Below are 22,873 nucleotides of genomic sequence, written 5' to 3'. Positions count from 1 at the left end.
TGAGTCCCACTTGCTTGCAAGGATGATCACTCAGGACTCACTGTAGGTGGCAGTATACATTAGAAACTCATGCAATATGGCACAATATATACATTGTAATAACTTTGATTTACCGCCTGTGCTATAACTTAACATGAGCAGCTATACAAAGGATATACTGATATACAGAGAAAGCTGAAAGGTAGTTGCACCCTCTGGATCCAAGATACAACCCCAAATGTTTGCTTCCCTTAAATGCACTAAACACTAGATTTTCTGTAGTACTGACCCTATTGCCACTGTAATCCCATGGAGCTTGGAGAAGTTTGTGTTGTTTTATGCATGGTTATTTTCTCTATAGAATTTCCGTTTGTTCTAGATGTGCAGATGCACTGCTGGTTGGCCAGTTCCATGTACTGATGTGGTTATACAATGCAGTGGGTGGAAGCCTCAGCTGATGAGTTTTCAGCACCTAAACCAAAAAATAATAATCCAAAAACATAAGCCCAGAATACCACTACACAAACTACTATGATCCCTTGCCATTGAAGTTGTTACTTGTGCAGTGCAGGGTCTTAGAGTTCTAATGTTTAGAGGCAGTGGTAACAGAGGGTCAAGTTACTTGAATCTGGTGCAGAATGAAATGCAGTTCAGTGAAGTTAAGTTGGTTTATTCTGTAGGAGCAGGTGTAACTGTGAGACAGCACCATCTAAGACATTTCCTGTGTTATGTAAACTTTAGGAGTATGTCAGTCACAACAAGATGTTTCTGTTAAGGGGATACACATGGGGTGAGGCACCCACAAACCTCACTGGTTCCCACTCAAAACTGTTTTTTTTTGGCAAGAGCCTCAGCCTGGCTTTTCATGTTGACATTTGGTGGAATGCACAGGCAAGAAGCCAATAGATCTGGACCCCCATGAAGATAGACGATCTCATGTCTTTCGGTGATTGGGAAAGGTCAGTACAGGCACCATAAAGATATTTCCATTGGATGGTGCAGGTGAATCAGCTCAACGAAGACAGTGTTGCAACTCCATGACTAAATCTCTTCACATCATGTCTCCTGGATTACTTCACCCAATTAAGATACCACCATAACCCTACTTAGGACATCACACTTAGATTAATAAATAAAAAGCGTTTAGACTTAGGTCCAGTCTCAAGTAGTAGTAACAACCTGGCAGATGTTTCACAGTAGAGTTGCCCTACACTAGTGCAGGGATGTGGAATTCCTATAACCCGATGCCAGGATATATTGTTTGGGGTCAAGGATTACAGCTTTTTTGTCCTTAGAACACGTAGGCCCAACCCCCTGCAGCACAAACTCTTTGGCTACCAGTTTACAGTACCACATAATGGAACAGGGAAGGGCATTGTCTGCAGTTAGACTAATGTTTGTGTCCATATGTTAATGATGTTTGAACTTTAATTTATGGTTTATTAATGCAAAGTCTTTATTATTGTGGTGAGCGCTTTAAGGAAATATTATGAGCTCAGACTGCACTAATGAGAAGGGTTCCATTATAAATATTTGTACAGATGTTTTCAAAGGGCACCGGGGGGGACACAAAGTAGCACAGAAAGTACACCCTCAGCAGCGCGGGGGCGGCCGGGTGCAGTGTGTAAACACGCGTCGGGTTTCCTTCAGTTTTCAATGGGAGCCCAAGGGGTCTCTTCAGCGATGCAGGCAGGCAAGGGGGGGGCTCCTCGGGGTAGCCTCCACCTGGGCAAGGGAGAGGGCCTCCTAGGGGTCACTCCTGCACAGAAGTTCCGTTTCTTTAGGGGCTGGGGGCTGCGGGTGCAGGGTCTTTTCCAGCCGTCGGGAAAGGGAGTTCAGACAGTCGCGGTCAGGGGGAGCCTGGGGATTCCCTCTGCAGGCGTCGCTGTGGGGGCTCAGGGGGGACAACTTTGGTTACTCACAGTCGTAGAGTCGCCGGAGGGTCCTCCCTGAGTTGGTTGTTCTCCACCAGTCGAGTCGGGGTCACCGGGTGCAGTGTTGCAAGTCTCACGCTTCTTGCGGGGATTTGCAGGGGTCTTTAAATCTGCTCCTCTGTAACAAAGTTGCAGTCTTTTTGGAGCCGCTGTCCTCTGGAGTTTCTTGTCTTTCTTGAAGCAGGGCAGTCCTCTGAGGATTCAGAGGTCGCTGGTCATGGGGAAAGCGTCGCTGGAGCAGGTTTCTTTAGAAGGCAGGAGACAGGCCGGTAGGTCTGGGGCCAAAGCAGTTGGTGTCGTCTTTTCTTCTTCTGCAGGGGTCTTTCAGCTCAGCAGTCCTCTTCTTCTTGTAAGTTGCAGGAATCTGTTTTTCTAGGTTCAGGGAAGCCCTTAAATACTAAATTTAAGGGCGTGTTTAGGTCTGGGGGGTTAGTAGCCAATGGCTACTAGCCCTGAGGGTGGGTACACCCTCTTTGTGCCTCCTCCCAAGGGTAGGGGGTCACATCCCTAATCCTATTGGGGGAATCCTCCATCTGCAAGATGGAGGATTTCTAAAAGTTAGAGTCACCTCAGCTCAGGACACCTTAGGGGCTGTCCTGACTGGCCAGTGACTCCTCCTTGTTATTCTCATTATTTTCTCCAGCCTTGCCGCCAAAAGTGGGGGCCGGGGCCGGAGGGGGCGGGCAACTCCACCAGCTGGAGTGTCCTGCGGTGCTGTGACAAAGGGGTGAGCCTTTGAGGCTCACCGCCAGGTGTCACAGCTCCTGCCTGGGGGAGGTGTTAGCATCTCCACCCAGTGCAGGCTTTGTTACTGGCCTCAGAGTGACAAAGGCACTCTCCCCATGGGGCCAGCAACATGTCTCTAGTGTGGCAGGCTGCTGGAACCAGTCAGCCTACACAGATAGCTGGTTAGGTTTCAGGGGGCACCTCTAAGGTGCCCTCTGTGGTGTATTTTACAATAAAATGTACACTGGCATCAGTGTGCATTTATTGTGCTGAGAAGTTTGATACCAAACTTCCCAGTTTTCAGTGTAGCCATTATGGTGCTGTGGAGTTCGTGTTTGACAGACTCCCAGACCATATACTCTTATGGCTACCCTGCACTTACAATGTCTAAGGTTTTGCTTAGACACTGTAGGGGCACAGTGCTCATGCACTGGTGCCCTCACCTATGGTATAGTGCACCCTGCCTTAGGGCTGTAAGGCCTGCTAGAGGGGTGTCTTACCTATACTGCATAGGCAGTGAGAGGCTGGCATGGCACCCTGAGGGGAGTGCCATGTCGACTTACTCATTTTGTTCTCACTAGCACACACAAGCTGGTAAGCAGTGTGTCTGTGCTGAGTGAGGGGTCTCTAGGGTGGCATAATACATGCTGCAGCCCTTAAAGACCTTCCCTGGCATCAGGGCCCTTGGTACCAGGGGTACCAGTTACAAGGGACTTATCTGGGTGCCAGGGTGTGCCAATGGTGGAATCAAAAGTACAGGTTAGGGAAAGAACACTGGTGCTGGGGCCTGGTTAGCAGGCCTCAGCACACTTTCAATTCAAAACATAGCATCAGCAAAGGCAAAAAGTCAGGGGGTAACCATGCCAAGGAGGCATTTCCTTACACAACCCCCCCCCCCCCAAACGAAAGAGGATGAGACTAACCTTTCCCAAGAGAGTCTTCATTTTCTAAGTGGAAGAACCTGGAAAGGCCATCTGCATTGGCATGGGCAGTGCCAGGTCTGTGTTCCACTACAAAGTCCATTCCCTGTAGGGAGATGGACCACCTCAACAGTTTTGGATTTTCACCTTTCATTTGCATCAGCCATCTGAGAGGTCTGTGGTCAGTCTGAACTAGGAAGTGAGTACCAAAGAGGTATGGTCTCAACTTCTTCAGGGACCAAACCACAGCAAAGGCCTCCCTCTCAATGGCACTCCAACGCTGCTCCCTGGGGAGTAACCTCCTGCTAATGAAAGCAACAGGCTGGTCAAGGCCATCATCATTTGTTTGGGACAAAACTGCCCCTATCCCATGTTCAGAGGCATCTGTTTGCACAATGAATTGCTTGGAGTAATCTGGAGCTTTTAGAACTGGTGCTGTGCACATAGCTTGCTTCAGGGTGTCAAAGGCCTGTTGGCATTCTACAGTCCAGTTTACTTTCTTGGGCATTTTCTTGGAGGTGAGTTCTGTGAGGGCTGTCACAATGGATCCATATCCCTTCACAAACCTCCTATAGTACCCAGTCAAGCCAAGGAATGCCCTGACTTGGGTCTGGGTTTTTGGAGCTGCCCAGTCCAGAATAGTCTGGATCTTAGGCTGGAGTGGCTGAACTTGGCCTCCACCTACAAGGTGTCCCAAGTAAACCACAGTCCCCTGCCCTATCTGGCATTTGGATGCCTTGATAGAGAGGCCTGCAGATTGCAGGGCCTTCAAAACCTTCTTCAGGTGGACCAGGTGATCCTGCCAGGTGGAGCTGAAGACAGCAATATCATCAAGATAAGCTGCACTAAAGGATTCCAACCCAGCAAGGACTTGATTCACCAACCTTTGGAAGGTGGCAGGGGCATTCTTTAAACCAAAGGGCATAACAGTGAACTGATAATGCCCATCAGGTGTGGAGAATGCTGTCTTTTCTTTTGCTCCAGGGGCCATTTTGATTTGCCAGTACCATGCTGTTCAGTCAAAGGTACTTAAGAATTTGGCAGCCCCTAATTTGTCTATGAGCTCATCAGCTCTAGGAATGGGATGAGCATCTGTCTTGGTGACAGAGTTGAGACCTCTGTAGTCCACACAAAACCTCATCTCTCTCTTTCCTTCTTTGGTGTGAGGTTTGGGGACTAAGACCACTGGGCTAGCCCAGGGGCTGTCAGAGTACTCAATTACTCCCAATTCCAGCATCTTGTGGACTTCCACCTTGATGCTTTCCTTAACTTGGTCAGACTGTCTAAATATTTTGTTTTTGACAGGCATGCTGTCTCCTGTGTCCACATCATGGGTACATCATGGGTACACAGGTGTGTCTGACCAGGGGTTAGGGAAAAGAGTTCTCCTCTGTCAAACCCTGAATCAGGCCATATGTTTACAAATCGCAAACACCAAAGAACATATCTTTAATCAAATTTTCATATGTAATGTCACCAATATTTGAATCACAATATTAAAACTATAAAGGATACAATCTAATTCGATTTTTTGTATGTTACAACATTTTCTAGTAAAGTCAGGGCTTGATTGGTTTGTAATTGTTGTAAAATGTTTGTTTCAGCATTTCTTTTTTAGTGTCTATATTTTTCCATTCTTTGTTCACAAATTTTCATGTCCTCCTTTTCAGTCTTATTAAAATCCTTTATATGCAAATGTTTCATCACTGTGGAACCAATAGGTAATATAAGTTATTTTTACATGCCACCACATTTGTGCAGTTACTTGTGCAAATGTAAACCACAGAAGCCCCACTTCTGTATGCGTCTAATTTCTAAGAAGTGGTCTTGACTACAAACTATGTTGAAACTCAACAAATGCTCTTGTAACATCTTTATAATAACAGAGTCTAGATTTAAATATGAGTTGTCCACCACATTACTCATATTACTTTTGATGATCTGCGTTTGAATGATTTCAGTGAAGCGATAACTTTCTCTTATTCGTTGCATCATGTGCTGTAAAAGGAAGATACACAAGCCAAATAAGATGTTCTCTTGATAGACAGATCCTCTATCTTACAGAACAAAACTGTATGGGATAAACTGCTGTGCTTAGCGTTTTCCTTGATATCAGTTCAGTTTTGGTGCACACACTCCCCATACCAATGCAAAATTCACATGCCAACATGGTCAAGCAATATAGCTTGCTCTAACATGAATACAAGTCCAGTGAACTGTATTCTTGCAAATTAGAGAGTCACTTGCTGTGAATGTATGGTTTTCTCATACTTGAAATGAACAGTATGTGGTCCTCAGCAGACTTTATATTGTGTTAACTTAATAATGCTGTGAGATAAGGCCTGCACACTGAGAGGTTCCTAAATACTTTAACCCATGGATGAAGGTCTCCCAAAGAAGTTGCACCAGTAACTATTTCAAAAGTGAACAAACAGACTAGAACTAGGCCTAAAATGGATGGGCCACAGAAAGTCAGACCTAAAGCTTTTAACGTGGCTCTAAATGGAACAGAGGTTTTCATGAATCTGAGCCTTATCCACAGTGGACCCATACAGCAAAGCAAATTAGTACAGAACTGGGAACCAATTCTAAAACCATGATCCATAAAAGAAAACTAAACTGTATCTTTAGTTTGTAACTGAAAGAGATGGAGGAGTGATTTAGAAGGAGCCTTTCCAGGGCCTTCCAAGACCTTGTCACTGGATGAACATATTGCCAAAATATGTTTTAGCAGAGGATGAATAGATGGTCTGCATCACCCGTTTATCCTCTGAATTATGTTTTTCTATCAGCCATAAATATAATGCTCAGTTAATTGACACTTAGAAAATGAAGTGGTATTCATTTTATTCAACTTGAAAAGGTCTGTCCCTGTGAATAGAAAGTTAAATCCAAATAGTTGTGCAGGTGGTTAAGCTCTCTTGCCAACTTATGATGGTCACAGGCCCACCCATCAACAGATCAGACATTTTAGTAGATTTACTGTTTTGGGCTGTTCTAATGGATACCATTCAAATTTTACACTATATTGAGAGGATGGTTCTTCATCCGAGTCAAATCCATGGTAAAAAAAAACAACCAGACAACAGTGAATCTTGGTTGATCATATCCACACCTCTCTGTAATATCCTTGACTCCCCCTTTGGATATTTGACAGTTTCTTAAATCTGATTTTCTAATGCCTTCAAAGCCAGTCCCTGAGGCTGTACAAGTAAGCCTCTTTCTGGTGGATACTTCTAACTGCAGATTTCTCAAGTTAGAATACTTCCCAGGTACGATTCTGGATCTGGAAGTTTTCGTAGCAGTGTTCCTGCACACCACTAAGTGGTGTCATGGGATTCAGTGTTGGCCTTGATCCACCTCATAAGTGACGGAGTAGAGCTGCATTTAAGCTCCACCGCTGAGGGTTGGCATCAGTTCCTTTGTTTCTGCACCTTTGTATGTAGATCCAGAGCTCTGCTCCCTTTTGCTGGTTGCTGAATTCTTTTAAAATTCTTTCAAGTGTAGAAGTTAACCATGTCTCCTCCAAAGACTATAAACAGATGTTGAGCAGGTCAACAGGGATACTGTTTCACTCAGTCCTCTACCCCTGCACACAGCCACCAGGTGGGAGGCAGGCCATTATATCTAAAAGATGGATCCTCCAGACCATCCACCAGGGCTGTTTCCTACCATTCTTTTCGAGCCACCTCAGCTCCGTCCTATATCAGAGCGACTTTTAAAGGAGCACCTATCCATCTTGTGCAAGTGGTGCTGGCTCTGTTGGCCAAAGAAGCCATCAATAGGGTGCCAACTTTAGGAACTGGGAAGGGTTGCTACTCCTGCTATTTTCTTATGCCAAAGGAGGACAGAGGGCTTCATCCTACTTTGGATCTTTGCCTTCTGCCTTCTTTCAGAAGGACAAATTCAAAATGCTTATTTTGATCCAAGTTCTGTATGCCTTTGATCTGAGCAACTGGATGGTCACCTTGGACCTGGAGGATGCGTACTTTCATGTGCCTGTCTTTCAGTCCTATAGATGTTTCTTGCTGTTCAGGGTTGGCAAGGTGCATTTTCAGTTTGTACTTCTTCCCTTTGGTCTTACCAGTGCCCCTCAGGTGTTCACAAAAGTGATGGTGGTGGTTGTTACCCGTCTTTGGAAGTCAGAGATACCAGTGTTTCACTACCTCAATGACTGGCTGTTGATAACAGGCTCCCAACAGTCAGTCAGAGATGACCTCCAAACAACAGCAAACCTTCTGGTATCCTTGGAGTTCTCGGTCAATGAGCTGTAGTCACACTTCACTCCTTCACAGAGGTTTCCTTTTATGAGATCTGTTCTGGACACAGTGCAGTTCAGGACCTTTACTCCATCTCAACGAGGCCCGGGCATTTGGGCTATGATCCTGATGTTTCATTTTCAGTCCTGGATCTCAATTAGAATGTCTATGTGACATCTTGGCCTCTTGGCCTCATACTCCAGCTTGTCCACTTCACCAGAAGACACATGAGGGCTCTGCAGTAACATCTGAGGGACAGTGGCCCCAGCACCAAGGAAACCTGTTGGCTGTCATCCAAGTTTTAGATGAGATTGCACAAGTCCTGCAGTGGTGATTCCTAGACCGCACCTCAACCAGCAGTAAGCCCCTGTCCATTCCCTACCCAGAGTTGACAGTGGTGATGGCTGTGTTCCTGCTGGGCTGGGATGATCATGTGGGAGAGGAGGAGATCAGAGGGCCCTGGTAGAAACATGACTCTAAAAATCTGTTGGACCTCCAGGTCATTCTCTTGACATTGAAAGCCTTCCTGACATCCATCAAAGGAAGGCTGGAGCAGGTTCCCCCAGACAACACCACCACCATTGGGTACTGCAATAAGCAGGATGGTGTGTGATCCTGGGCAATGTGTCCACAGCATTTCTCCTCCAAAGCTGGCTGGAGTGCCAGGCATTTCCCTGATTGTGAATCATTTGCTGAGATCTTTGGCCACCAGGTTGGACAAGCTCAGGTAGCAGAGCCTAATGTATCAGGAATGGTGGTTACACCCCAGGGTGGTGTAGGACATCTTCTGACAGAGGGGATAACATTGGCTGGATCTTTCAACCACTGTTACGATTATACAGTGTCAAGACACATTGAAATTCCACAGATTTCTTTCTTTAGGGGGTCACATTCGGGTTAGAGTGGAGCATGGGACTCCTAAATGCCTTTCCTTCACTGCCTCTCCATCCCTGAGCTCTGAAGACGATCAGAAACAGCTGGGTCCAAGTCTTTGTTTTGGCTCCATATTGAGCCAGAAATGTTGGGAATGAGCATTTGTCTTCTGATCAAGTTACTGCTGCAGGAGGATCTTCTGTTGCTGCAGCAAAGCAGAGTTCTACACTCGAACCTGCACATTCTACACCTCTACGTGAAGACTGAGCACTGCAGATAAGTGTGTTTTGTTTGCCAACTGAGGTTGTGGATGTCATCCTTGTGTCCAGGCTGGGACAAATTGTTGGCATGGTATTGAATCAGCAACACAGACCCCTTACAAACCAAACTGTCAGATAAATTGCATTTTGTTTTGTACTTGTCCCAGCAATCAATCAATCAATCAATCAGTACATTTATAATGCGCACTACATACCCGTTAGGGTTTCAAGGCACTGGGGGGTTGGGGGGGTAGCTGCTACTGGTCAAAGAGCTAGGTCTTGAGGAGTCTTCTGAAGGAGAGTAGGTCCTGGGTCTGACGTAGGTTGGTAGGGAGAGTGTTTCATGTCTTGGCGGCGAGGTGCGAGAAGGATCTGCCGCCGGATGTCTTTCGATGGATGCGGGGGGGGGACGGCAAGGGCAAGGTTTGCGGAGTGGAGCTGTTGGGTGGGGGTGTAGAAGCTGAGTCGGTTGTTAAGGTAGGCAGGGCTGGTGTTGTGGAGGGCTTTGTGTGCGTGGGTAAGGAGCTTGAATGTGATCCTCTTGTCAACTGGGAGCCAGTGAAGGTCTCTCAAGTGGGGTGTGATGTGGCTGCGGCGAGGTATGTTGAGGATCAGTCGGGCGGAGGCGTTTTGGATGTGTTGGAGGCGTCGTAGGTGTTTGGCCGGGATGCCTGTGTGGAGTGCGTTGCCGTAGTCCAGCCTGCTGCTGACGATGGCCTGTGTCACTGTTTTCCTAGTTTCTGTTGGGATCCACTTGTAGATCCTGCGGAGCATGCGTAGGGTGTTGTATCAGGAGGAGGAGACTGCGTTGACCTGTTTTGACATGGAGAGGGAGGAGGCGAGGATGAAGCCCAGATTGCGTACGTGTTCGGTCGGTGTTGGTGGGGTTCTTAGAGATGTTGGCCACCAAGAGTTTCCCAGGCGGAGGGGTTGGGTCCGAGGATGAGGACTTCCGTTTTGTCCGAGTTCAGTTTCAGACGGCTGTTCCTCATCCATTCGGCGACGGCCTTCATTCCCTCGTGGAGGTTGGTTTTGGCGGTTTGTGGGTCCTTGGTGAGGAAGAGGATGAGCTGGGTGTCGTCGGCATAGGAGATGATGTTGAGGTCGTGTTGGCGGGCTACTTGTGCGTGGGGGGCCATGTAGATGTTGAATAATGTTGGGCTGAGGGATGAGCCCTGGGGTACGCCGCAGATGATGTTGGTGGCTTTGGAACGGAAGGGGGGGAGGCAGACTCTCTGGGTTCCAGATGTGGTCCATTCAAGGGCTTTCTCTTGTATTCCGATTTCGAGGAGGCGTGTTCTTAGAGTGCGATGGCATACTGTGTCGAAGGCGGCTGAAAGGTCCAGGAGGATGAGGGCTGATGTTTTGCCGCTGTCCATTTGGCGTCTGATGTCGTCTGTAGCGGCGAGGAGAGCGGTCTCGGGGGTGTGGTTTTGTCTGAAGCCAGACTGGGAGGGGTCCAGGATGTCGTTGTCTTCGAGGTGGGGAGTCAGTTGTGTGTTGACGATTTTCTCTATGACCTTTGCCGGTAAAGGGAGTAGGGAGATGGGTCGGAAGTTCTTGAGGTCCTGGGGGTCTGCTTTGGGCTTCTTAAGGAGGGCATTGATTTCGGCGTGTTTCCAGCTTTCCGGGAATGTTGCTGTTTTGAAGAAGATGTTGATGATCTTCCGTAGTTGGAGAGCGATGGCTGCGTCGGCTTTGTTGTACACGTGGTGAGGGCATGGGGTCTGATGGTGATGCGGAGTGGATGTAGTTCATGAACGTGCGTGTCTCAGAGATGCTGACGTTGGCCCAGGAGGTCAGGCGGCTGGTGTGGGTGGTGTTTGCGGGGGTGGTGTCTGGCGTGGTGGGGGCGGCTGTGGTGTTGAATGGATGTCGGTGATCTTTCGGTGGAAGAAGGTGGCCAGTGAGTCGCAGAGCTCTTGAAAGGGAGGAATGTCGTTGACGTTGGCGCTGGGGTTGGAGAGTTCTTTCACGATGCTGAAGAGCTCTTTGCTGTCGTGTGCGTTGTTGTCTAAGTGGTCTTTGAAGGAGGATCTCTTGGCTAGTCTGATTAGTTGGTGGTGTATGCGGGTGGCGTCCTTGTGGGCTGCGAGGCTGTCAGGTGTGTGTTCGGTGAGCCATTTGTTCTTGAGTTTCCGGCAGTTGCCATGGAGGTCTGGAGTTCTTCGGTGAACCAGGTGGCTTTCTTGGTGGCTTGGTTGTTGGTGGTCTTCTTGAGTGGTGCGAGGGAGTTGGCGCAGTCGTTGATCCAATGTCTGAGATTGTGGGCGGCGGTGTCTGTGTCGGTGGGGTCGGTAGGCGGGTTCTGGGCGAGGGCACCGGTTAGCTGGTCTTTGGTGACTTTGCTCCAGTGGCGGCGGGGTGGCTGTAGGGTGCGGTGGTGCTTGGCCTGTTTCTGGAAGGTGAAATGGATGCAGTGGTGGTCGGTCCAGTGGAGTTCAGTGGTGTGGTTGAAGGTGACGTGGGCGCTTGTGGAGAAGATGGGGTCAAGCGTGTGACCGGCTGCGTGGGTGGGTGTGGTGACGAGTTGTCTGAGGGCGAGGTTGTCCATCAGGGTGGAGGAGTTGTTGATGTTCTTGAGGTGGAAGTTAAGGTCCCCGAGGAGGATGTAGTCCGTAGAGGCGAGTGCGTGGGTGCTGGCGAGGTCTAAGATGGAGTCGCTGAAAGGTGCCCGTGGTCCAGGGGGTAAGTAGATGAGTGTTCCTCTGAGGGTGGTGTTGGGGTCGGTGTGTATTTGGAAGTGCAGATGTTCGGCGGTCTTGAGGGTGTTGTCCGTGTGGGTGTGGACCTTGAGGGTGGACTTGTGGGCGATGGCTATTCCTCCTCTGATTTCGTTTGTGCGATCCCTGCGGGTGACCTTGTAGCCCTCCGGGATGGCTATGGCGATGTCGGGCGCCGAGGAGTCGTTCCACCAGGTTTCGGTAAGGAAGGCTACGTCCGGGGCAGATGTGTCGAGCAAGTCCCAGAGCTCGATAGCGTGTTTGCGTGCGGAGCGGGTGTTAAGGAGTATGCAGTTGAGGTGGTTGGTTCTGGTCTTTGGAGGTTTGGTGGTTCTGTTGCAGGTGAATCTGCAGTTGTGGCAGGAGAAGGGTCCATGGGTGTTCCTCGGTGAGGACTGGAAGCATGCTGCAGAGCGGGCAGGGTTGAGGGCGTTGAGGTTGCTGGCAGTATAGTGGCGTCTGGTGGTGCGGGGTTCTGTGGACCCGGCGGTTGGCGCTGGGTGTGGTCCAGGCACGGACGGACACAGACGGGCGTGCCTCTGGGGCGCCAGCGGCACGCCCGCTGCACGCGACCGCCATTAAGAAGGGGAGGCGGGAGGGAGGAGCAGCTGGGGGCGGAGGCGTGAACGAATGCAGGGATGCAGCGGCGAGAAAGGGAAACAGCTCGGGGGAGCTGAGGCGCTGGGGGGGGCAAGGGGTCAGGCGGAGCGTTAGAAAGAGTGAAAGAACGGTAAAGAGGGCAAGACACGGAGCAGCAGAAAGAGTGAAAGAACAGTCAACAAGGCAAGACAAGGAGCAGCAGAAAAAGAGTGAAAGAACGGTCATCAAGGCAAGACATGGAGCGACAGAAAAAGAGTGAAAGAACGGTAAAGAGGGCAAGACACGGAGCAGCAGAAAGAGTGAAAGAACAGTCAACAAGGCAAGACACGGAGCAGCAGAAAAAGAGTGAAAGAACGGTAAAGAGGGCAAGACACGGAGCTGTAGAAAAGTGAAAGAAAGGTCAACAGGGCAAGACATGGAGCGGCAGAAAGAGTGAAAGAACGGTCAACAAGGCAAGACATGGAGCGGCAGAAAAAAAAAGTGAAAGAACGGTAAAGAGGGCAAGACACGGAGCGGTAGAAAAGAGAAAGAAAGGTCAACAGGGCAAGACACGGAGCGGCAGAAAGAGTGAAAGAACGGTCAACAAGGCAAGACACGGAGCGGTAGAGAAAGAGTGAAATAACGGTAAAGAGGGCAAGACACGGAGCGGCAGAAAAAGAGTGAAAGAACGGTAAAGAGGGCAAGACACGGAGTGGCAGAAAAAGAGTGAAAGAACGGTAAAGAGGGCAAGACAGAGTGGCAGAAAAAGAGTGAAAGAACAGTAAAGAGGGCAAGACACGGAGGGGCAGAAAAAGAGTGAAAGGACGGTCAACAAGGCAAGACACAGAGTGGCAGAAAAAGAGTGAAAGAACGGTAAAGAGGGCAATACACGGAGCGGCAGAAAAAGAGTGAAAGAACGGTAAAGAGGGTAAGACACGGAGCGGCAGAAAAAGAGTGAAAGAACGGTAAAGAGGGCAAGACACGGAGCAGTAGAAAAGTGAAAGAAAGGTAAACAGGGCAAGACACGGAGCGGCAGAAAGAGTGAAAGAACGGTCAACAAGGAAAGACAGTAAATACAGACAAGACAAGGTAAGTAGACAGGATAGGGTAAACACTGCACTCACAGGCAAGAGAAGGTAAACACATAGATTACGAAGTAGGCTCTTACCACTAGACACCAGGGATGGCCAGCAGGGAGCACGGATCAGCGAGGGCGGGGAAGGGAGGACACGGGGACAGCTGGGTGTCACTGTACGTATGGGGAGTGATCCAGTGGCCAGTGCAAGGCCTTGCACTGGGAACTCAAGTTTATTTGTTGGCCCTTTCTGCCTTTTGTATTTGCTGGACCAGCTGTACTTATAGAAAAGTGCTCTTTTTGACATCGTCACCCTGACATTTTGCCACTGGCGCTGAGGTTCTTTGACTGAAGGTGCACTGGGTCCCTGCTAACCAGGTCTCCAATATCAGTGCTCTTTCCCTAAAAACAAGATAAAATGTTCTAATTGTGTACAGGTGGCACACATGTTAGCAACCCCATAAGGCCCTAGTAGATGGTACCCCTGGTACCTAGGGTGTGGGTACTAAAGAGGGTCCTCTAGGGGTTTGCATGTATTATGCCACCCTAAGAGACCTCCCTACAAAGTGAATACAGTCTGCTGTTGCAGGCTGCATGACATTGTGTAAACCATGTGAGAAAACACAACATGGCACACTCATTGTGTGCTATGCCAAAGTCACTGCATTTAAAATATGTGACACCCCTACAGCAGGCTTTAGAGCCCTAAGTCAGGGTGCATTATATTTTATGTGAGGACATATATGCCAGAGCAGATATTCCCCTGTGATATCTAGTTCAATTCCTAGATATTGCAAGTGAACAGAGAAGTTATTTTTAGGTATGTTCAGGGCGCTGGTCATTACAAGTTACCCAACCACATAATGGCTTCACTGAAACCTGTAGTGTTTGGTATAAAACACCTCATCTTAATAAACGCAAAATAATGGATTTATTATGACATGCACCAACAATGCACCTTAGAGGTGCCCCCTGAAACCTTTTAGCCTTCTAGTATGCTGGCTGAACTGGTATCGACCAGCCTGCCACCACAGACAAGTTTCTGACCCTCAGGAGATGAGAGCCACTCTCTCAGAGGCCAGAAACAATGCCTTCTCTGGAAGAAGGTGTTATCACCTCCGTCAACAGGATGCTAGTAAATCAGCATATCTGGGCTGGAGGCATCAAAGGCTTTGCCACCCTTTGATCTTTGACGCCGGCATCCCCCAGACCAGGGCAATGCCATCCCCTACCCTTAGGCCCATTTGGCACCAGGACAAGCTGGACATTATCTATGCAGTAGGATGTTGCACCTCCAGGCTAGTCACACCCCTAAGGTGGGCTTTCTAATGTGCTCCACGAAATAGGGGTTCCACTATCTTGTTTTTGGTGGAATTAGGAACTCTGGGACAGGGTACGCCGTCTCCCCACAGGAAGTGGTCATATAGGGGTCCTATATGACCTCTTTATATAGGGTAGGTAACCCACTGGCTACTTGCCTTCACTTCTTTTAATGCCCCTAAATTCATTATTTAGGTGGCTCCCTGGCACCAGGAACTCATATTCACCTGACTACAGGATGATTATGGACAAATAAGAGCTGAAGACACAAGAACTGTGGATTAGCTGTGGACTTGGTGCAAACCCTGCACGCCTGCTCCTGTGCCTACAGTTTCAAAGACCCAGCTTGTCCAGCAGCTGTGCATCTGCCCAGAGCCTTGGAGGACTGCCAGCACTTTGCCAACCAGCCAGCATCTCCCTTGGAGTGGAGGAGCCAGTTCCAAGTTCCAGCAGGCACCTGGTGCAACTGCCCTGTCCACCAATTTGCTGACAATCGGGTCCACCTTGGGAGCATCTCACCAGGAAGAGACTACTGAGTGACCAGGAGGTCAGCCCCATCGACCCATCCAGTCTTAGAGATGCCGAGCCTGCCAATACCCAGAGTACCCAAGCCAGTTGCAAGTACCAAGGCTTGTTTGTCTTCACCCAGACCCCCACCACTGCCAAAACTTACCTGCATATCGAAGGACTTCAAGAGAGTTTAGCTCCATGCCAGAAGTCATCTTGCTGTGTTTCTTTCACCTCTTCTGCAGGTGAACCAAGAACAGTGGAAGCCTCAAACTCGCCATCCTGCCAGATAAAATGCCTATGCACCCAAACCCCCATCCCAAGTCCTGAGACTCAGGGTCCTGATGTACTGGTCTCCCAGTTCCCACTTGCAGTCTTTTTCCTACAAGTACTTCCCATTGACTTTAGCATGTAGTGCCCGAGGCTACCATTGCTTGAATCACCTTTGCACTTGGACACACCAGGGCAGGTAAACCTGAACTGATGGTGGTTTCTGGGACCTTGGCCCCTTCTTACCGTAATTTCAGAAGAAACGTTCTGTAAGTCATTTGCAAGAGACCGTATGCAATGTATGTTTCTTCTATAGAATAACATAACCACGTTTGAGGCTCATGCCTCAAATCTGACAGCTGTATTTTCTGTGTTTCTAAAAACCACTAACTTGTAAAGTACATACCTGATCCTGAAGATTTTTGTGTCCAAACTAATATAAAAGTCTGTTATTTTTCTAAATTGGTAGTTGATTTCCTTATTGAGTGTCAGTCTCTTTTGTTGACTCTGTGTGTGCAACAAATGCCCAACACTCCCCTTTGATAAGGCTGCTCGACCACACTAGCACAAATAAAGTGCCTTGGGATTGTTAAAGCAAGCCCTGTACACTAATGGGATATACCTGGAGTCTGCACAATGCACCTCATTTTGGTACACTCTATAGAAAGCCATCTTCCTACATTACTTAAATCACCTGTTGTTATTTGAGCTAGGCAAACTTTTTAGTTACGACAGTGTAAATAGTGTAACTTCTGGAATTTCGCAAAATCTCTGAAATTATGCCTTTATGCCAGGTTGCGTTATTTCACGCCATTTGCAGTAAGAAGTTTGCCTTGAATATCTCATTCATGGTCAAAATGAACCACAAACAAAAGAACACAAGTGCCTGCAGTTCGTTGTGATTTTGTTTTTTGCACTACTGTAAGGAAATGCCTCCTTGGCATGGTTACCCCCTGACTTTCTGCCTTTGCTGATGCTAAGTTTTGAATTGAAAGTGTGCTGAGGCCTGCTAATCAGGCCCCAGCACCAGTGTTCTTTCCCTAACCTGTACTTTTGTTTTCACAATTGGTACACCCTGGCATCCAGGTAAGTCTCTTGTAACTGTTACCCCTGGTACCAAGGGCCCTGATGCCAGGGAAGGTCTCTAAGGGATGCAGCATGTCTTATGCCACCCTGGGGACCCCTCACTCAGCACAGACACACTGCTTGCCAGCTTGTGTGTGCTGGTGAGGACAAAACGAGTAAGTCGACATGGCACTCCCCTCAGGGTGCCATGCCAACCTCACACTGCCTATGCAGTATAGATAAGTCACCCCTCTAGCAGGCCTTACAGACCTAAGGCAGGGTGCACTATACCATAGGTGAGGGCACAAGTGCATGAGCACTGTGCCCCTACAGTGTCTAAGCAAAACTTTACACATTGTAAGTGCAGGGTAGCCATAAGAGTATATGGTCTGGGAGTCTGTCACACACGAACTCCACAGCACCATAATGGCTACACTGAAAACTGGGAAGTTTGGTATCAAACTTTTCAGCACAATAAATGCACACTGATGCCAGTGTACATTTTATTGTAACATACACCCCAGAGGGCACCTTAGAGGTGCCCCCTAAAACCTTAACCAACTACCCGTGTAGGCTGACTGGTTTTAGCAGCCTACCACACTCGAGAAATGTTGCTGGCCACACGGGGAGAGTGCCTTTGTCACTCTGTGACTAGTAACAAAGCCTGCACTGGGTGGAGACGCTTATCACCTCCCCCTTGCAGGAGCTGTAACACCTGGCGGTGAGCCTCAAAGGCTCACCCCCTTTGTTACAGCACCACAGGGCATTCCAGCTAGTGGAGTTGCCCGCCCCCTCCGGCCACGGCCCCACTTTTGGCGGCAAGGCCGGAGGAGATAATGAGAAAAACAAGGAGGAGTCACTGACCAGTCAGGACAGCCCCTAAGGCAACCTGAGCTGAAGTGACTCTGACTTTTAGGAATCCTCCATCTTGCAGATGGAAGATCCCCCCAATAGGGATAGGAATGTGACCCCCCTCCCCTTGGGAGGAGGCACAAAGAGGGTGTAGCCACCCTCAGGGCTAGTAGCCATTGGCTACTGCCCTCCCTGACCTAAACACACCCCTAAATTCTGTATTTAGGGGCTCCCCTGAACCTAGGAACTCAGATTCCTGCAACCTAAGAAGAAGAGGACTGCTAAGCTGAAAACCCCTGCAGAGAAGACGGAGACACCAACTGCTTTGGCCCCAGCTCTACCGGCCTGTCTCCCCACCTTCTAAAGACACTGCTCCAGCGACGCTTTCCCCAGGACCAGCGACCTCTGAATCCTCAGAGGACTGCCCTGCTCTAGAAGGACCGAGAAACTCCAGAGGACAGCGGCCCTGTTCACCCAAGACTGCAACTTTGTTTCAAAGCAGCAACTTTAAAGCAACTTGCGTTTCCCGCCGGAAGCGTGAGACTTGCTCCTCTGCACCCGACGCCCCCGGCTCGACTTGTGGAGAAACAACATTTCAGGGAGGACTCCCTGGCGACTACGACACTGTGAGTAGCCAGAGTTGCCCCCTCTGACCCCCCACAGCGACGCCTGCAGAGGGAATCCCGAGGCTCCCCCTGACCGTTACTGCCTGACTCCCAGATCCTGACGCCTGGAAAAGACTCTGCACCCGCAGCCCCCAGGACCTGAAAGATCGGAACTCCAGTGCAGGGGTGACCCCCAGGAGGCCCTCTCCCTTGCCCAGGTAGTGGCTACCCCGAGGACCCCCCCCCCTTGCCTGCCTGCATCGCTGAAGAGACCCCTTGGTCTCCCATTGATTTCAACGAAAAACCCGACGTGTGTTTGCACACTGCACCCGGCCGCCCCCGTGCTGCTGAGGGTGTACTTTCTGTGCTAACTTGTGTCCCCCCCGGTGCCCTACAAAACCCCCCTGGTTTGCCCTCCGAAGACGCGGGTACTTACCTGCTGGCAGAATGGAACCGGGGCACCCCCTTCTCCATTGAAGCCTATGTGTTTTGGGCACCACTTTCAACTCTGCACCTGACCGGCCCTGAGCTGCTGGTGTGGTAACTTTGGGGTTACTCTAAACCCCCAAAGGTGGGCTACCTTGGACCCAAACTTGAACCCCGTAGGTGGTTTACTTACCTGCAAGAACTAACAAACTCTTACTCCTCCTAGGAACTGTGAAAATGGCATTGTGTCTAGTTTTAAAATAGCTATATGTGATTTATGTGAAAAGTATATATGCTCTTGTGATTATTCAAAGTTCCTAAAGTACCTACCTGCAATACCTTTCATTTAAAGTATTACATGTAAATCTTGAACCAGTGGTTCTTAAAATAAACTAAGAAAATATATTTTTCTATACAAAAACCTATTGGCCTGGAATTGTCTCTGAGTGTGTGTTCCTCATTTATTGCTTGTGTGTGTACAACAAATGCTTAACACTACTCCTTTGATAAGCCTACTGCTCGACCACACTACCACAAAATAGAGCATTGGTATTATCTCTTTTTGCCACTATCTTACCTCTAAGGGGAACCCTTGGACTCTGTGCATACTATTCCTTACTTTGAAATAGTGCATACAGAGCCAACTTCCTACAACTACCTTTTAGCGTAAATGTCTCCTCAACTCAAAAATTGGCTTGCGGATGCATTTCATGCTAAAATATAGCAATAAGTGACGGATGTGCTTTTTATGTAACTACTCACATTTTCATGTAATTTTGCCCAATTTTCCCAAAATAAACAAATGCAAATATACAAATTTCAAAACCCCTAGTTGTGAAGCGTTTTATTAAACATTTGAAACACATCTCAAACTGTTTGTGATGCCTTCGTGAGATCTCAATTTGGTCTGATTTTCCTTACGTGTACTCCCTTCACACCCATGCACAGAAGCTCACTGCACCTTCTCACTCTCAAAACAGTCTTTCTCAATGCAATCACTTCATCTTGTCATGTGAGTAAGTTCCATGATCTATCTGTGCAGCCGCTGTACGCTGCCTTTTTCCCAGAAAGGCTGGTGTTGAGGACCAAGGCAGCCTTCTTGCTATAAGGTGTGACTGTTTCACACTGGGCAATCCATCACCCTCCTGCTCCACTCAGCCCTCAAATGTGGACTAGAGACTCCCATCGACTGGATCCTAAGAAAGTTCTGAGCTTTTATGTTTGCACCAATGAACATAGGGTGGAAATCAGCTCTTTCTGGGATTCTTATAAGCTAATGGATGGAAAGCAGTGCAGAAACAGACTCTATCATGGTTGGTAGTTCTCTGCATTAAGACCTGCCACACATTGGCCAGTCAAAATGCAGCCTCTGGAAGGGCTCCTTCCACCACGTGTGGTCGTCCGTGGACATGTTCACAAACCACTGCTGCCTTACCAGCCAGGTCCAACGAGAATGGCATTTCACTTGTTTGACCTGCAGGATATTTTTTGGGTTTTAGCCCAGTGCACAGACCCTCCACCTTTACGAAGTACTACTTTGGTATCTTTTCTAAAGGTGAGGAATATGCAGCTAGCAGTATCCTTCAGAAGAATGAGCTACTTACCTTCAGTAATGCTATTTCAGCTGGACACTAACCATGGACTCCTCACTGCCCTCTCACATCTCTGTTCCATGGAGTGGTCTCCCAATGCCGTTTATATAGGTCCCAAATTAGGGATCTGCACACATGTACCTCTGATTATATTTTGGTGCTCCGCATCTTAGGGTGCAGAAAGAGTGAAGCAGGAAACTGCTGTTGGCTCTGTTCCGTCACTACCAAGTCAGAGCAAGACCAACGTGGAGCTGCACAATGCCACCTAGCGGCACACAGGAGCACATCTTTTAAAACGTTTGGATCCACTCTGGTGGCTGGGGAATATTCTAAAGGTCAGGAATCTGCTGTTGGGTAGAGTATCACCATAAAGAGCATTACTGAAGGTAAATAACTTGTTCATCTGGCCTAGTCTGATTTTCAAGCCTAGACTTTCTCCAAAAAGGGTATACGAAATTCACCTAAATTTATTAATGCCAGTTCCAATGGATTACTTTCTTCAAAACAGTACCTAAACAATATGTATACCAAATGTTCTGTTCATCAAGGCACATTCAGGCTCAACTTCCGTGAATGGTTTAATGCCACTCTTGCTTTGTTAATATACTTACTATGCTTCTGAAAGTCCATTGAGACCTGAGACAAGATCATGTACATGCAGTATGGCCATCAACAAACTTCTGTAGTTTCATTATTTTATATTGATTTGCCTTTACCTTTTTGTAAGCTCTTCAATGAAACAACTAGATAAGATTATGAGAGGACTCCATGTAATTTGAATACTGTTTGCGGGGAGATTTGATCTGAACTATCATACATCATTGCAGTACTTAGAAAAGATAGCAATTGGGTGCTCCTGTTACTTTGAGTTTGCTGGCAGTCCTGCTCATGAGCAGTCAGTTGTGTGGTATGTGCGTAACTAGCATCTCAGGTATTCATTAGCCCACAATATCAGGCTTACCAGTTAGTACATTAAAAGGTGTCTGGCAAAAAGTAATAGGAACCTAATAGAGGCAATTTTAGCAATTAGGCTTCCAAACATGCTCTTCAAAAGTTGATGACCGATGGTGGTATGAGATGCTAGCTTAGCAAATGGGTCTGTAGTTCTAGTCTTTCTTCCCCACTGTCTCACTATTTGTCATATCATTCAAATATTTTCAGCTGCCTTCATGTCCACTCTGGGAGCACTCTGGTGAGGCAGAATGCTTATGGTTGACTTATTAGACCTGTTAAATTGCTAGGGTTGTTCTGTCATGGACTATTGCCATATTAAATTAATTTGCATTTCATCACCAGTTGTGTAAATTGCCAATTTCTTGTCTCTTGGCTTGCCTATTGTCTGTGTTCAACTTATTGACATCACTTTTGACAGTGTGCAAGGGAGGTTATTTGGAAGGGCAACGTCAATGTTTGGGGATCAAGGGGAAACAAGGAAAGAGTATATCAGCGTTCCTGTCCTTTGTGCTTAGAGACTCATTACTTTTCTTATTCTGTTCCCTTTTCCTGCTCTTCTTACCTCTTTTTTTTATCTGTTGCCCATCTGTTTCCTCTCTCCTTAAACTACCCTCCTTCCTCGTGTCCTCTCTCTTTTTCTTTCTCATCCTACAATTCTCCAGCGACGACTGCATGCGCGAAGGACACTGTCCATGTTTTTTGTGAGTATTGACCTAGCGACGTGCATGGTGTCCCCAAAATGTATTTCTGTTTTGCATGCTGGTGCAACGGGCTCTGTCATCTTTAGTTTAAATAACAGTAGTGCCGGTTGGATCCTTTCTGGATGAATCAGAACTGCTGCACACCACTATCCGCTGCCTGATCTGATGACCTTTCTTGTGCACAGCCAATCTGAAACTCTCACTAATCCTCATTACTCACCCGTTCTCCCCAGTGCAGTTCGTAGTTTCATTTCGTTTATATTTCCATGGTTAGCCTGGAGAGTGATTTTACAGACATGGAGTGATATATTGTCAAAACAGGCAATTTCCCAGTGGATCTATGCCTCTGGAATGCCGAAAACTAGGAGAAAGGTAGTGTTTCGTGTAAAATAGAGGAGAAAGCTATTCCCAGTTTAGCTGGCCTGTTAGAAACCCTACCTGTTGCACTCTCTCAGAATTTCTACATCGGCCGTTGGTTTGTCAAATCATTTGTTTTCATTTCTTACACAGTTGTTTAAAGCTGCGACAAGTTCATTTTTTCCCAACGCAGATCAGAATTAGTTACTCCTTTCCTGCAGGGCTTTGCTTGAAGTTCTGTGGCTGTACCAGCCCTGTCACCAAATGAATACTTAATGTGCATTGCAGGATTTATTGCTAGCTGTTGGTGGTTTATGCCACTCTCCACTCCATCTGGTGTCATTGTTTATCTAGGATCCCCAGCTGTTAGTATTGGAGCAGTCAGATTTTATGTTTATTCAGGAGAAACACAAACAGGACGATGAGACGGAGCTCCACCCATGATCTCTTCATTGCAGTAGGTTACGCCACTCAACCAACTGTTGCTCCCCCCTCATACATTAATGCTACCAATTGTAACCACCAAGCCACCACTATATGAGGTCAAAGAGATACAATAAACACGGGGTTATAGAACCAAAGGCCTAAACAAGGAATAATAGAAGTTCAGTGATTGCCATTTCATACACAAAATACAAGAACATTAGCTGATGTTTTTTAGGGGCTGCCACCCACTGACAAATGGCCACTATTCACTTCACTAGCAATTTCTTATAAGTAAGTAGAGTGGTAGCTGTAGCGTAGCAGTTTCTAGGGAGCAGGGATTGTCAAAAGGTCAATGCGTAGGGTGGCAACAATCCTTGCACTGGGCCTGACTGCGATAATATGAACCTTGAACAATGCTGGTCAATGTATTGGCTGTTAAGAACTACAGCCACCATGTTTGAAACAAAAGA

General features: G+C 47.7%; 1 protein-coding gene across 5 annotated transcripts in view; it reads left to right on the top strand.

Moving 5' to 3' along the window:
- Positions 1-22,873, top strand: part of ARAP3 (ArfGAP with RhoGAP domain, ankyrin repeat and PH domain 3) — a 632,921-nt gene that overhangs the window by 606,444 nt on the left and 3,604 nt on the right. For 4 of the 5 annotated variants that reach the window (XM_069199483.1, XM_069199484.1, XM_069199486.1 and 1 more), the window contains one exon: positions 21,582-21,620. The exons of the other annotated variant lie outside the window; for it this stretch is intronic. In XM_069199483.1, coding sequence (XP_069055584.1) covers positions 21,582-21,620 — 39 coding nt within the window. The remainder of the gene's footprint in view (positions 1-21,581; positions 21,621-22,873) is intronic. 5 annotated transcript variants of the gene reach the window in all.

This window comes from Pleurodeles waltl, chromosome 7, assembly GCF_031143425.1.
Source record: "Pleurodeles waltl isolate 20211129_DDA chromosome 7, aPleWal1.hap1.20221129, whole genome shotgun sequence".
Taxonomy (NCBI): Eukaryota; Metazoa; Chordata; class Amphibia; order Caudata; family Salamandridae; genus Pleurodeles; species Pleurodeles waltl.
The sequence above is the reverse complement of the archived record's forward strand: the minus strand, read 5'-3'. Positions and strand labels throughout refer to the sequence as shown.